General features: G+C 36.3%; 1 protein-coding gene across 1 annotated transcript in view; it reads right to left on the reverse strand.

The window, feature by feature from the left end:
* Positions 1–16716, reverse strand: part of LOC118835678 (sodium channel protein type 9 subunit alpha-like) — a 123196-nt gene that overhangs the window by 38578 nt on the left and 67902 nt on the right. Inside the window, exon 16 of the mRNA XM_036742908.1 lies at positions 14229–14639. Coding sequence (XP_036598803.1) covers positions 14229–14639 — 411 coding nt within the window. The remainder of the gene's footprint in view (positions 1–14228; positions 14640–16716) is intronic.

Here is a 16716-nt window from a genome sequence, read left to right on the forward strand (position 1 = left end):
TATTATTCTGAAAGGAAATTTGGAATTATGCTATATATTCTATAAATTGGAACTATAAATTGTTCCAACTGTTCTGAAAAGCAATTTGGAATTATATTAAGAAAGTTATTGGCTCAGAGATTTCCATGTTACTCATATAACTCTAGGAAAACAAAGGCAGAAAGACAGGTCTTAAATATATCAAAATATTCATGATAACAATTTTTATAATATCAAAAACCTGGAAATGAATTAGACATCTTTTGATTGGGAAATGACTAAACAAATTGCAGTATATGGAGCTAATATATTATTACTGAATCTTAAGAAATGCTGAATATGAAAAATACAGAGAAAGATGTTAAGATATATAAATTGATTATAACTGAAGAAAGTAGTTCCAGGAAAACAATAAATACATGAACCACATCAATGTAAGTAGAAAGAAGAATGAGAAAAATATTGAAACTTCATGCTGTGAAAATGTAGTGACCGTGCTTGGAATCATAAAAACATCCTTTTCCCTTTGCAGAAGTAGTACACTCTAGGCATTAAAGTTCACATATTTTTGCATAAACTTTACTCAGTCTCACAGAAACCAAGTATAGATGTGTATCTCTCATCAATATACCTAGATAAACTCCAAATGGGTACATGACATGATTTACACATAAAAGATAACCTCATAGCTAAATGAGAGGAGCATGGAAGAAATTTCCTGACACAACTACAGATAAAGAGTTAATGACCAAATAAGATAGTTTCTCTCTCTCTCTCTCTCTCTCTCTCTCTCTCTTTCTCTCTCTCTCTCTAAAGTGACATGCCCTGAGTCACACAACTTGTAAGTGTCTGAGTTCAGATTTGAACTCAGTTCCTCTGGACTCCAGGACCAGTGCTCCATGCACTGCACCACCTAGTTGGCCCTTAATTTTTAGGATATATAAGAAACTGAGTCAGATTTATAAGAGCCATATCCCAATTAATAAATGGCCAAAGAACATGAATAGACAGTTTTCAAAGAAAGAAATCTAAGCTATTGTAAGCAGAATGGCTTTTGTTTTCTTTGAGTGACTCAGTTTATCTCATTGAGCCTTGCTGGGTGCTGGGCCCCAGGCCCAGAGCCCTGTTAGGTGTGGAACCTTGGTGCTAACTCCAGGGAGGGCCTAGTTTACATGTATGGGACAGCAGAGGCTTTTAGACCACGTGGGTTTAGGTCCTCCTCTTTGTGACGATTCATGGGGCTGGCTAAGAGGAGGTGTTAACTCCAGAGCCATGTCCTATTGGGTGTTAACCTAGTCTACATGGATGTGAACCTCCCAGGGTCCTAGGGGGAGGGGCCAACTCAAGAACCAATCGGCTCCAGTCATTCAGGCAACGCTTGAAGATGTCAAAAACTCTATAAGAGGAGAGAAGACAGCTTGAAGATCCCTTTTCGGTTGGAGCAGCAGCGGTGGCGAGCATGACTCTGGGCCAGCCCCTGTTCCGAGCTCTCGGGCTGAACCTAGATGTTGGTAACTATGAATTGTATTGGATCTGTCTGTTGATGTTTGTAATTTGTTTGTATTTTGTTCTGAAGTTCAGGGTGCTGGCTTTTTCCCCTGAACTAACTGAATGCTGTCTGTATGCTCCCCTGAACCAACTGAATGCTGTCTGTATGCTGGATTAAAGTAAGCTTGCCAACCCCTTCACCTTGCTTTCCTTGGTTAAGCAGATCAAAAGAACCTGTGCTTTCCCAGCATGCCAGCAGCTTTCTGGGTGCTGGCTGTGGGTGGATCTTACACCCCCACAGAAGCTGCTAGCCGGATTGTTAAAACAGCTATCAATATCCATATGAAAGCAAAAGTGCTTCAAATCACTAATAATTAGAATGTGCAAATTAAAACAATTCTGAAGTACCATCCCACACACATCAGCTTGGCTAACTTGACAGAATAGGAAAATGCAAATGCTGAAAGGGCTGTGAGAAAACAGATACTTCAGTATACTGTTAGTAGAGCTGTGAACTGGTCCAACTATCTAAAAAGCAATTTGGAACCATGCCCCAAAAGCTATTAAACTGTGCATACCTTTTGAAAAAGATACTGCTACTGGGTATATACTTCAAAGAGATCAAAGTAAAAGGAAAAGGATCCATAAGTATAAAAACACTTATAGCAGCTCTTTTATGGTAGCAAAGAATTAGAAACTAAGGGGATGGTTATCAAATGGGGAATGACTGAACAAATTATGGTATATGAATGTGACGATATACTATTATGCCAATAGAAATGATGAAGGGATGTTTTTAGAAAACTCTGAGAAGACTTGTATGAACTGATGCAAAATGAAGTGAGCAGAACCAATAGAACAGATTATACACCAACAACAAATATTGTAAAGATAATCAACTTTGAAAGACTTAGCAATTCTGATCAACACAATGACCAGGCACAATTCCAAAGGATTCATGAAGAAATATGCTGTCTACCTCCAGAGATAGGATCAATGAACTCAGAGTTAGGATTGAAGTATACTTTCTTTACTTTTTGTTGGACATAGCTAATATAGGAATTTATTTTGTGTGACTATACATATTTGTAATGGCCTTTATTTTCCTTGCCTTCTCAATGGGTAAGAAAATGGTAGTGGAAGGGAATGAATTTGGAACTGAAAATGACATAAAATTGAATTAAAAATGAATGGACATTTGGGGGCCTTCTGAATATGGTAATTTAAAAATCAGGTTGGGACCTTAAAACTTTTGAATGCCTACAACAAAAGGTGACAAAGATTTTTATAAATTTATATACCTGGATATAAGCTTTTCTTTATAGATTACCTAAATGCCTGCTCACCCAAATGGGAATATGATATTTGGGCTATTTTTATGTTATTTATTAAAAATAAAACATGGCAATTAAAAACAATAAGAAAAGATGGCTTCCTTGGAACAAGGAAATATGTTTGGAAATAAAGATGATATAAAAACAAAAGTTATAAACAAACATTTAAGAAAATTAATAACTGTATGAGTGAGGCAGCTTTGCTGGGATTGAATCCCAATAACTCTGAACTTTACATAAAAATGCATGTTGGGAGGAAGCAAAGTTCTAATGCTGGTGAGTGAGTCCTCAGAGATAAGTCCTCTGGGGAAAAAAGGTATGGCTGAAATTAGGAAATATATGTGGGAGTTGAGATTGGAACAGCATTTCAAGAGTCATCTCTGAGGAAGAGTAGGGAGGTATAATGGCATCTCCCTGAAGAGCTCTTAGATATGTAACTGAAGTAGACCCATTCAGCCAGGCTTCCTTGTTTCTAAAGCAAGGAATGTCAATCATCTGACTATTCTAGGAGTAGGTCCTACGAATTGGAAAAAGAAGTGAAAAATTCCCAACAAGGTTGGAAAAAATAGTCAAGTAAGTAAACATTTAAAATGAAAAAGCAATTGAGTATTCCATTCATCCTCAATCATGCTCAGGGTAAGGAATGGTTGGAATTCACCATGGTATAGGATTAGCATCATAGTATAGCTTTCAGAGCTGGGGAACAGAGATAGGCTGTAGTTAGAAAATGTCTAATCAAGTATGGGCCAGAGGTGTTGGGGGGATGAGCTAGACACAGGTGCTTGCTGAACCATGGAGCTATAAGCAAGGAACAGGTTCCAGATTAGAAGATTCAACAGAGTTGAAGGAATAAATAGATATAGTCTAGAAAACAAAAATAGAGAGAATTTTTAAAATTGGGTTGATAGATCAAGAAAATGAGTACCTTAGATTTTAGCAAAGTATTTGACATGCTTACCTTCTGAGACAAAACAAAGCTGTAAACTGGTTGATAGTGGTGAATGGATTCAGAACCAGTTGGCTGGCCACATTTAATAAAATACTCATGAATAACTCAGTGTCACTTGGAGGGAAATCTCTAGCAGCATGGCTTAGGTATCTGTTCCACTACTTGACATTTTAAATAATTATTTAGATTAAGACACAGCTGGCATACCTATCAAAATAACACGAAACTGAGAAAGTGTAATGTCAAGCAAAGTGGAATTTTGCTGGATTGAATGTGCATTGAGTTCTAGCCAATCAGATGTGTGTGAATTCAGCCAATCAGAGACCTGAGTTCTAGCCAATCAGATGCTGGCTAGAACTGTATATAAGGAGAGCACAGAGTGTGAGAGAGCCGATATCAAGAGGGAATTGAAGAGAAGACATTGAGAGAACTGCCAGCATTGAGAAGAGATGAAGAAGAATGACTTGTGAGCGTTGAGGTAAGAGGAAACCTAAAAGAGTTGAGAAGAGACCTCTAGAGCAGAGAGGAGATCTCTGAGAGTGAGAAGACCTTTGATGGCAGAGACTTGCTGAAGAAACCTCCAAACTGTGAAGGCTAATGGCAAGGTAGTGGCAAACAGCATTGTTATTACAGAAGGGTAGCTAAAATATAGAATGTTAGCATCCCAAAATGACTCAACAGACTTGAATGTTAGGTTTAATCTAGGAACTTTAGCAAGGGCAAATATTAAGTCCTAGATGGTTTAAAAAAGAAAAAAAACAACTGCAAGTAGAAGAAGAGCTATTGCTAGACAATAATTCCTGTGAATAGCTTTTGAGGATTTCAGATGAATGTAAGCTTAATATTAGTCAAGAGTGTAACATTGGCATCCCCAAAATCTAATGCAGCACTACTGTATTCTGCATTTTTCATATCATATTTGGAATTCTGTGTTAAGTTTTGAGGAACCATGTTTTGAGAACATTGACAAGCTAGAAAATTCCCAAAGGGAGTTTCCTAGGATGATAACGGGCCTCAAAGCCACATCAAATGAGGATAAGTTGAAAGTACTAAGAATGAAGAGAAGTAATGGGAGCTAATATGATAACTCTTTAGTTATCTGAAATATTCTTATGTGGAGGAGGGGTTGGACTTCTTTGACTTGGTCCCAGATGGCAGAAAGAACAAAAAGGGTAGATGTTGAAATGGTGTAGATTTTTGATTTGACATAAGAAAAAAATTTGCTAAAAAGTGAGAAATATTCCAAAAGAGATGAGATATTTTGGGACATAGTAGAATCTTCCATAGCAGTATTTAAAGGGAAGGCTAGATGATGATTTGAAGGGTTATTGTAGAGGGAATTCCTGTAAAGATACTGTTCATACTAGATAACTTCTAAGAGCCCTTCTGTCTTTAAGATTCTGTGAAATCTATGGAAAACTTGACCAAATATATGGTACTTAACTCCTTGCAGATAAATTTGTGCTTGTGTGCCCTACTGTATCTCTTACCATAGTTTCCTGTAAATTAGCTGTATCTGGACAGCTCCCAACTGCTACCAGAAGATTACTTTCAATAGAAATGGCTTCCTCAAAGTTGTAGTCAGTAGTTGACAATGATGAGGTGAGGTTGGGATAGGGGAGGAGAATCAAAATTAACATGAAGACACTGCCTGGTGGAAGAATATGACACAAAATAGAAAATAAAATAGAAGAAATTTCATTTAGTAGATATGAGATTTTTTTCAGTGAGAGTGAATTTAGACTTTGGAGAAAGAAGCAGATCTTTACTATTCAGGCAATAAAAGGAGCCTCCCCACAATCCTGGGCACACTGCTGTTGAATGTCTTCATCCATAAAATGAAAGGTTTGGACCAGATGATGCCAAAGTTTTCTTCCAGGTCTACATCTATGACCCTAGAATACAGATGCCAAAAAATATGAGCAAACCCATTATTGGAGCTACAAAGGAGAGAATAGTCAATGATTCCTGATTTTTTGATGAGATGCAGTGGTGAGAGAAATCTTATGCCTCCATGTAAATTGGGTTAGTTTCTTGTTAAAGACTGTTGAAACCATCCTTGATACTTTATTGGCCTAGAGGGCTAAAAATGCCACTTCCAAGTCACTTGAGTACAAAACAGCCATGAGGAGCTTCAGGAGATTTTTGATGCTTGGCTTGTAGACTTCCATGGACAACTTGGAGTCAAGGAAGGTTCATTTAGCTGAACCAACTGTCAATGTCAAAGTTATATATTCTTGTTATATATTCTTCCTTTAATGTGGCTAAGTAAATCTCTTATAGTTATCTGTTGAGTGACCAAAAAATGTCTCATTTCTTTCCAATATCACACTTAAACTACTACTCAGGCCCAGCCTACAACAGGGATAAAGTGCTGTTCTTTTGTAAACCTGCCATGATCAATTAAGAGAAACGGTCAAGAAGAATGTCAGAAGGCAATGAGCACAGTGAACAATGAACAACACTATGAAAAAATGCAACTGACTAAATATTAATCAATAAGAACATGTAACTGATATGGATCCATTCAGGATTAGTTGTATGCAGTCAAATCATCTACTATGTTAGAGAAAAGGTCAAATCAAGAGCAAATCAGAAGGGGGAAAAAGGGAAAGACATTACATGTATTTCAAATTGGTCCAAAGTTACTTATTAAAAGAAGCTGTTGACTATAAAAAAGTGAGGTTATTGACTATGATTATCTTCCTTTATTAGAGCAGTTTGTTATCGAGAATTGCCAAAAAAGGGAAAAATAAATGATTCACCTTACAAACACTTGATTGCTCTGCTAAATGGACAGACATGGCAGTGAAGTGCAACTCCCGTTTAGAGTACAAACTAAATTACAAAAGATTTTAGAGGAAGATAATGAAACATTCTGAATGGCATCACATCTCAAGATTGAAAATCAGTGAAAGGGAAAATTAGTGTGCAGAGACCCAACTAAGCCAGATCGTTCTGTGAGAATTAAGATATGAGATTAGAAAAAGAATGTCAAAGAGCCGTTAAATGGAAGATATTTGGCAGTATTTATACAGTAACTTAATCTTATCATTAATGACAGTGTACCACTACATTTGGGTTCTAAAACCTTTACACCGAAAGTGCGGCAGTGACACTTTAGATGATAAAATTGGGAAAGCTGAGTAACATAACTGAATACTTACATAGGAAATTTGTACAGAAATGATAAAATATCAAAAACATCATATTATCAGGTTTTTTTCTAGATCAAAAAGAAGATAATTTCAAAGGAATGAAGAAGAACATAGATAGTACTATCTCCAAAAACTGAAAAGACAGAAGTGACTCCTAATTTGTAAAATTTTATGATAATAGTTTAAACAGAAGTTGAAAGTGTCTTTGATGAAAATGCTCATGTAACAGTCCAGAGTCTGTGGATTATTTTCTATGGCAAACCACATCTTCAAAGTAAAATAATTTATGCAGAGGCATAAATAATACAAAATCATGCTGTGAAGATTGTTGATTTTAGTGTATTTTATTTGGAATAATAAATAACCTTTGTGACTGTCCTCTAAAAAGTATCTTCAATCAATTAAGAAGCATTTATTAAATTCCTACCATGTGCCAGTCAGGGGGTTAAATATGGGAGATAGAAATACAAAGAATGGAATGATCTCTTCTTTTCTGGTGCTTGTATTTTAACAGGGAGAAAAGTACATGCATAGAAAATAAATACAAATAAATTAAAATGAATTAAATACAAAGCAGTTTTGGAGGGTAAGGTACTATCTTTGGTGGTGGTGGTAATTTGGGAAAGTTTTCACCTAGAGAGAAGTGTTTAAGATGTGTTTTGAAGGAAGAAAGGGATTCTCTAAGTCAGAGGTAAGGATGGAATGAATTCCAGGCATGGGGACTGACCATTTAAAAAGCATAGAGATAGGAGATGGAATGTTGTGTATGAGAATCAGAGGGAAAGAGAGTGCAGGAGGGATTGTAATATACAACGAAGCTGGAAATATAAGTAGGGACAGGCTGTGAAGGGTTTTACAAGCTAGATAGAAGTCTTTATATTTTATCCTAGAGGCAATCAAGTAACCCTGGAATTTATTGCATAGCAGATTTACATGGTCAGATCTGTATATAAGGAAAATGAGTTTGGCAAAAGTGCAGAGGACAGATTCAAGTGGGGAGAATCTTAAGTCAAGGAGACCAATTAGGAGGATATTGAAATATGCCAGGTGAAAGGAAATGAGGGCCTGAACTTAGGTGGAGACTGTGTGAGTAGAGATGAGGGGTTTGATAAAAAAGATGTGATCTAGAAGTGGCAAGTTTTGGGAACTAATTAGCAATAGAGAATTAGAAGTTGAAGATGATGCAAAGATTCTGAACCTGGTAGATCAGAAAAGTGGTGTTGCTTTTGGTAATAACAAGGGAAGTTTTGAAGAGGGCTGGCTGGGTCTGGAGAAAGATAATGAGTTTTCTTTTAGACATACTTAGTTTCTGATATCTCTGGGTCATCAGCTTGAAATGCATGTTAGGAAGTTGGTTTTGTAGACTGGGGCTGGATTCATAGATATATAAGTCATCTGCACAAAAATGATAATTAAATCCACAAAAGCTTGCGGGGTCACCAAAAGAATGGAAAAGAACCAAGAAGAGGTAGAATACACCTACAGTCTGGGGACATAGTATGGATGATGAGACAATAATACTGAGTGAAAAAGAATAGACAAATAGTTACAAAGGGATATGTGTCATGAAGAACCAAAGAAGAAAGAGTATCTAGGAGGAGAAAGTGGTTAACAGTGTCAAATTCAGGTAAAAGGTCAAGAGGGGTGAGGACAGAAAATATCATCCAGTTTAACAATTAGGAGATTGTTGGTAACTTTGGAGACTGTCTCAGTAAAATCCTGTTAACAGTAGTTTTAATTGGATAGTGCAGTTGGATACTAGACTGAAAAAGGTTGGGAATGATTAAGAGGTGAGGAAGTAGGGACAATGAATGTAGGCAGCTATTTCTAGAAATTTACATGAGAAATGGAGGAGAGATATAAGACAAAGGATTGAGAGATAGTTGAGTCTAATGAACATTTTTAAGGATAGGGGAGACAGCTTGTTTTAAGGAAGCAACAAGTATGTGGGAAAATGAAGATTAGAGTAAAAATGATTGGGGGGAGGAGAAAATCGGCTGGAGAAGAAGGAAAGAGTTGAGATCAAGAATAAATATAGATAAGCTGGCTTTGGAAAGGAGAATACTGCCCTGCCTCATTATCAGAAACTGTAGGAGAGGAAGAAAGAGTTGGGGAGTGATAGTAAGGAGTCTGAGATGAGGAAAATGGGAAAAGAAGGTAACTGAGCTCAATTTTCTCAGTAAAGTAAGAGATAATATCCTCAGTTTAGAGGGTAGAGGTGGGGAAGCATAAGAGATATGACAAGGGCTTTGGAATAGCTTTTGTGGATAGGAAGTTAATTGGGAAAAAATAGAATGATTCCCTTGCTAAAGTGACAGCCCAGTTGAGATTAACATGAATTTTTACTGGACTCAGTTAACTGAGTTAAATGATTTCTTCCATTTTGGCTCAATAAAAATTGAGTAGGAGTAGAAGAGACACATGATAGGAGCAATCCAAAGTCTAGGGTTTGGTAAGGAATAAATAGGAATAGGACAAGGAGGCAAAGAATTTGAGAGCATAAAGTTGAACTGGTTAGTTATATAGTTGAGACTAAGAAGGAAAGAAAATTGTTAGAAAAAAGATAATGGCCTAGGAAAGCACAAAGAGATGGAGGAATGGGAGGTCATTATGAGGTCAAAGATTAGCTCAGTAGAACTTAGACATAAAGAGAAATGGAATGACAGGGAGTTATAGTGAGATAGATGAATGCAAAGGTTTTTTTATCATAAAAGTGAAATGCTGGGGTCATGGTACATGTAGGACATGGTTATCTTTTTTCATGGCTAGAGTACAGTAGAGGTAAATTATAGGTTTTTAGGAGGCTGAAAATCTAAGATGTTTAAAAAAATATCAAAAATGGATGTTGAAGTCCCTTATAATAAATTTAGGAATTGGAGAGGAGAGGAAGAAAGTAATCCAGGTTCTGGATTCATTGAGAAAGGAAGGTGAAAACTGGTAGCCAAGTATGTAGTACATAGAAAGTATTTAATAATGCTGGTTGACTGACTGAAATTGACCACCATGAACTGCATAGGGTGAACATTTTTAGTAGAGTCAGCTTCAAAGAAAGACATATTGCTGAGTGATGGTAGCAAAGGGAGATGTTAAAAGTAGTAGTATGGAGCAAAGAGGATTAAAATTTCTACATTGGGACCAATGTACCTATAGGTATAATAGAATCTGGAGAAGATTATCAACAAGAATAATCTAAATTCACTAAGGCTAGCTTCCTGGTGAATTCTATATAAACCACTGTTGAGAAAGATTGGTTCTTTGGACCTGATGAACTTTTTATTTCCTTTCTGTGTTTTGTTAGTAGTCTGGGAGCATCTCTATGGGTGGGAACCTAGAGGGCTGCACTTGTCAATGAATATTTTTGCTGAGTTCTTTGTAAGAGAGATTTTTAAATGATATGTTACATTGGCTCTCTTTCCAAATCCAGGCCATCAATATGAGGTTAATATGTGCCTGGCTCAAAACAGTGAAGTTTTTAGTAAGTCAAAATAGAGGATGACTGCATGGTAATGGAAAGACACATATTGCTGATGATAAATTGACATCCAGAAGTGATATAAAATATATCATTATGTATATGTTTATATGGCAGAAAAGAACACTGGACTTAGTTTCAAATGACCCGAGTTCATATTCTGGATCTGCCACTTATTATTTGTGTAGCTTTGAGTAACTATTCTGGGCTTTGGTTTCTATACTTGTTAAAAAAATTAAGGTGTTAGACTTCTAAGGTCCTTTCTAGATCCAAGCCTATTTATGTATAGGAGGCAGGCCATTTATGTAGTAAGAATGAGAGGTGATTGCTGAATAGCCTGATTGCTGTGCTGGTTTAAACAAGACATTGAAAGACCTGGGAGAAGACCTCCAGAGTAGTGAGCAGATTCCATATGGAACGCCATGGACAACAATTGCATTGGAAGAGAAAACATGGTTAAGTTCAGATCCATACCAATGAAGATAATACTCACATTGAGATCATAGATCCAGTCAAAGTCAGATATAGCTAGAAGAAATTTGTGAAGAATATCCAACAACTACACTATAATATGGTATCAAAGAATAAGATTTCTTTATCTTTTGGACCTTGTTTAAGATAGCAGAATAATTATGTCAGAATGCTCTATATTTACAGGGATATTTTTTATATGATCAAGAAGTCTTTATGCTGAAAACAGGAGGGGGGAATGCAATATATAGCTGTTGAACTAACTTACGAAAAATTTCATTCATAGCATAAGAAGACGAATCATGTTGGAGGAAGTGTTCAGTAATTCTCAAGATAAAAATAACAAGATAAACAGATATAATATGTTAAGTTTTATGGGTATATAGATAGCAAACCATAAAGCATCAGTTACAATTCAAGTGAATTTGACATTTTAATGCAAGGAAGCACATCAAACTATACGTGTATCTCACTGAGATCTGGTGAAATAGACCTTCTCCTAAAAGGGATTCATCACTACAAATGTATATGATATTCAAAAGAAACTGAGTTGATAGGAATGATAGATCAGTATTCTGGTTATCTCCCTGTCTTTCTATTTTTCACTACTAATACTCCATTTGAAGACCTTATGACTTTCCCTCTTAATTATTTCTGTAACTTCTTACTGGCCTCTCTGTCCCTTCTCTTCCCTCTTCAGTTCATCATTTACACTGATGCCAGTTATCTTCCTAATGTAAAGGCTTGATAATGACATTTTACCTGCTAAAAACAATCTTTAGTGGTTTTCTATTGCCTACTAGAAAAATACGGAAATTCATTAAGCAAGCATTCAAACCTTCTACATTCTGATTCTAATCTGCCTTTCCAGTTAGATTTCATAGCACTCTACCTTTTGCACATTATGTGTTCTAACCAAGCTAGAGTACTTATGTTCCATAATCTTATCCTCTCTTCTCACAGGCTCTCCATCTCCTATGGATGGAATGACTTGCTTACCTCTAACTCTGCCTACTGATATCTTCCTCTCATTCAAGGGACCAACTCATGCATCAATTCTTCTATGAACACCTCCTAAAATTTCCCCCAGTGAGAAGTTATCCCTTAGTGCTTGAATCTCTCAGGACCCTCTTTTGTACCTATCTTTTGCACTGAATCATTTCTTAATTTGTATTATAGATATGTCACAATCTTCTCTTGAGATTGTAAGGATCTGGAGGATAGAGATAGCAGTGTTTTTCACTTTGTACTTTTAGCACTTAATGAAGTGTCCTGAACATAGTAGGTGCTTAAGAAGTGTTTGTTATTGGATTAACATGGAGAGATATTAAAGGGAGTGAACAGAAAGAGAATTATCCTCTAAGTTTATGAGAACACTTGTCTCTTTCTAGAAAAAAAACATTGAACTGGATTTTTTTTAAATCTCCCACCTTCTCTAATCATCTTCCATCTTTAGAGTCTCATACCATCTTTTTTCCCCTCTGAAATTTAGAAATTTCCTTTTTAATAATGTAAACCTATGTTGTAGGCAAGCCACATTTGGATACTAAAAAGAGAAAGGAACAATAGTGAAAAATCTCTCATTGTGGGAATGTTATAAAGCAACTGGCAACAATAAGGAAACGCATTTGATCTATCTCTGTATGTGCATGCATGTATGTAATGTGAAACTCTTACATAGGCAAGATAGTTTCATAAAGGAAAGCTTTTAACTACCAGGCAATCTGCTGGAAGTCTCATTCTTTTTCTAAAGGCAGATCATTTAATAAGAGGCTTTCTTGACAGTTTTCTCTCTAGGTGCTATAGTAGATAAAATGAAAGACTTGGAGTCAGGGAGACTTGCATTCAAATCTGGCCTCAGACACCATCTGTGTTACCCTGGGAAAATAACTTATCTTCCATCTGCCTCAGTTTCTTCAACAGTAAAATTAGGATAATTACACTTAATCTCTTAAGATTATTATGAGGATAAAATGAGATAATATTTATAAGGTACTTTGCAAATCCTAAAACAATATATTAATGTAAATCATTATTATTATCAGAAAGTAGAAGAATCCATGAAAGAAACTGTTTCCCTGGATCTAATACTGACCAACTAGCAGGACGTGTTTGGTGAACTGAAAGTGACTATACCTTGGGAATGACCATATCGTCTTATAGTTTAGGGATCATGAAGGACAGAAACATCACATACACAGTCTTACATTTACCCTAAATATTAAGGTAGTGAAATTATAAAAACTCAAAGTGAAGATTCAATAGCTTAATGTTTTAAAAGGAGAAGATGGTTTAAGAGAGACGAGAGGCCTTCAAAAACTTAGCCCAATACTTATTCTTATTCTATTAGAAAAGTAGTACTTTCATTCCCTTCATAACAATTCCAGGCATGTATATTAGCCTATGTCTTATGCTTAGTTTCTGGATGATATTTTCTCATCTTTCTGTGTCCTTTTTTAAACAAATATTTTGGATCTCCATGTGGAAACTCCTGCTGATTTGGAAATGGGTTGGGTCTTTCAAGGAGATACATAACAGGATTACTCTACCTAAGACAGAATTTATACTTTTGGTATGAGTTGAATTAAATTAGTTGATTTCTGAAGTTGTTTAGCATACATTTTTATGATTTTGCATTTCTAGGATTCTGGTTATACCCAGGAAGATGTTCATGCTGTAGCAGATGAGGACAGCAGCCCTTTCCCTTTGCTCAAACCTATGAAGACTCTACAATAGTTGTCAGCCTGTAGGATTAAAATAAGCTGGGATAAGAAACTATGAAGTTGAGATCTACAAGAGTCTTAGAATAAAGATAATGTTAACTTGTTCCCTTCATGCTCTGAGTATGTGCATTAAGAGATATTTTATTCACAGAATAAGCATAAATTAAGAGCAATTGGGACTCAGGTTTAAGTCTTAGCCCTGGGTTAGGAAAATAAGAAAGGAGAAGAGAGGGGTCAAGGAGTTCAGAATGCCCCTATGGGCAAAAAACTGAGGGATGAAGAACCTTATTAGATGGAAAACTAGGGAAGAAAAAGCCAGAGTACTGCCTCCTAGAACACTACAATGTGTGAGCCAGGTGGTCCTTTGCATAGAATGGATAATTAAGGAAAAGATCATTAGCAAACTATTAATGAAATACCAATCCATTTAAAATATGACTGAATATATACTAGCCTCTTGTCATGTGTTTTCTTCAATGGATAGATATTAATAGTACAATGCTAGTCCTATCAAGTGGAGTGGGATTTCATAAAATTTTGTGATATCGAAGAGGAAACCTCATCCTAGATAACGTTGGGAACCACCAGTCTAACCCACTGCTTCTATATCAAGTGACCCAATAATAACACAAGGAAGCATGTAAAATATCTTACCTCGTTGCTGCCATCAACATCAAATTCACTGCTAAACTCTTTGGTGTTTGCATTGTCAGAATCAAATTCTGCAAGAGCAATCGGTGCTTGCATGCCACTGCCAGAGGCAATGGTTCCCTCTTTTTCATTCTGGATATCTTGATCATTGCTTATTTTATTAACTGACTGGCTGGATGTCTCATTCTTTTTCTCCATACTTAGATTTTCCACTCTTTTGTTCTCTTTTGAAATAGTGTGCTTCTTAGTAAAAGCTTCTGCAATGAGGTCAAATAAAGTTCGTTTCACATAATGGATCCCCTTTTTAATTCTTGCCATTGCAAGATGGAGATTTTGTGAATCAGCTTTCACATCACTCATTACAGGATTCTCTGAAATAAATGAGCTCAACAAAGCCACGAACAGGATAAGTACCTAAATGGGGAAAGAAAAAAGAAGAGAGCAAAAATGCACCTTTTATTTTTGGGCTGACATCACCAGTTTTTTTTAATGAATTCTGTGGACCAAAGAGCAAGTAAAATTAGAAGCTCTTTATTAGTGAAAAGAGGTTGAAACCATTTCTTCTCTGGAGGGGAGTAGGCAACTTCTGTGTCCAGTGTCATGTGGAAGTGTCCTGAACACCAATGGGAAATTACCATAGTAGCAGAGTCATAGCACGTGACCTTGAATGTAACCAGGGACTCAGTTATTGGGCTTGATGATGAGCCAACTACATATTCCACCTATATCTATCACATCTAGGGGAAGTTAGGTCTCACAATGGAGTCAGGAATACCTGAGTTCAAATCCTGACTCAGATACTTAATAGATACATCATGTTGGGCAAGTCATTTACCCTTTCTCAAACTCAGTTTCCTTATCCATATAATGAGGATAATAGCCCCTCTCTTACAAGGTTCTTGTAAAAATCAAATAAGAACATATGTAGAATGCTTTGTAAACCTTAAAGTGATATGTATTATTATAATCATCATTTTTATTATCATTATCACTATAGTTGTCTTTTAGGTATATATCATTTCTGGAGAAAGAGAGAGAGAGAGAAGAAAAGAAAGACACTGAGACAAGGAAGAGAGGGAAAACCTGATATCACCTTCTTCACAGAACCCTGAAAGATGACCACCCTAGTTAATTAGCTACTTATGTATTCTATGACTAGCAACCTCTTACTTCCTCTTGCCCATTCTTTAAATTCAAGGTCATTATCTGCTGAAAAAATCAACTTACCCTATTACCCCACTCTTCCCTCTCCTTTTCTATTTCAGTTCTATCATCCTGTGCTCTACAAATTCAATTGTGTTCTCTGGGACTACTACTACATCTTTCAGTTTCTCATCTGATATAATCCAAAAAGAATTTACTAAACACCATGCATAGAATAAGGTGAGAATAAGACAAAAAGACAAAAAATATCCCTGCCCTCAAGCTTAAATTCTACTGAGGTGGGTCAGGGAAGGCAAGATACAACAAGGAAATAGGTAATTATAACCAAAATAATTCCCTCCACTCTTCTCTATTCTACCAGTTTATCAACTTTTTCAGCCTCCATGACTTCCATCTTTACTCCAAGTAGAGCTACTAAAAGGATGGCCACATCTCAAACCTTACCATTATCTTCCTCTGTGCACTGAAAGCTTGAACTCCGAAGTTCCTCTTTGGTTACAGTCGTCTCTCCTCCCTTCTCTCCCTCTGCCTAGATACTTAAATCTCTTCTTCAATCTCAGTGTTATCTCTCATCTCTATTCCCAGATGTTCTCCCAGGTCATCATCCTTGCATATCTTAATTTCTTTCCACTGCAATCTTAACTCTATCTTCCAACTATACAATAACATCTACCCTTGAATCACTTGACCCATTGTTTCATTACATCTCAGATCTTGTCAAACCCATGCCCTAGATTACGCTTATTACCTTCCTTCTACCCTTCTACTTGTGAGCTACTGAACATTCTGGAAAGTAATGTCATGCAATAGTGTCAGTTGAGTCCACTAAAATTTATGCTATCTAACATCACCTGGGCCCTTGACTCTTTGTAATAATCCAGTTACTTACTTCTGAATGAATATCACAATACCCCCAAAAGTTATTATAAATTGTCTCTTTCCTTTACAAGTCCCCTATACCATTTCTATTCCCTTAATCTCAGATGACCATAATTCATACTTTGATAGGAAAACTAAGGCAATATACATTTGACTTCTTCTTCTATCCTTTTCAAAAACATCTCTATGCAACAGCAGAATTGAACAATGAACATGTTCAGATTTGCCCTTCCTCATACGCAATAGACAATATGTACAGATATTCCCTTCCTAACCTAAGTTCCAATATAGGACTTTGGAAGTCTGTTTCCACCCATGCATGAATAAGGGTCTGGTACTATGTAGTGATAAAAAAAATTCTTCTATTTGTCTGTGGAGTGAGAAGAACTAGTGACTCAGCAGGTACTGAGCCAGAACTGAATTTGTATAGAGAAGGGATGATCTCTTG

This window comes from Trichosurus vulpecula, chromosome 2 (assembly GCF_011100635.1).
Source record: "Trichosurus vulpecula isolate mTriVul1 chromosome 2, mTriVul1.pri, whole genome shotgun sequence".
NCBI lineage: Eukaryota > Metazoa > Chordata > Mammalia > Diprotodontia > Phalangeridae > Trichosurus > Trichosurus vulpecula.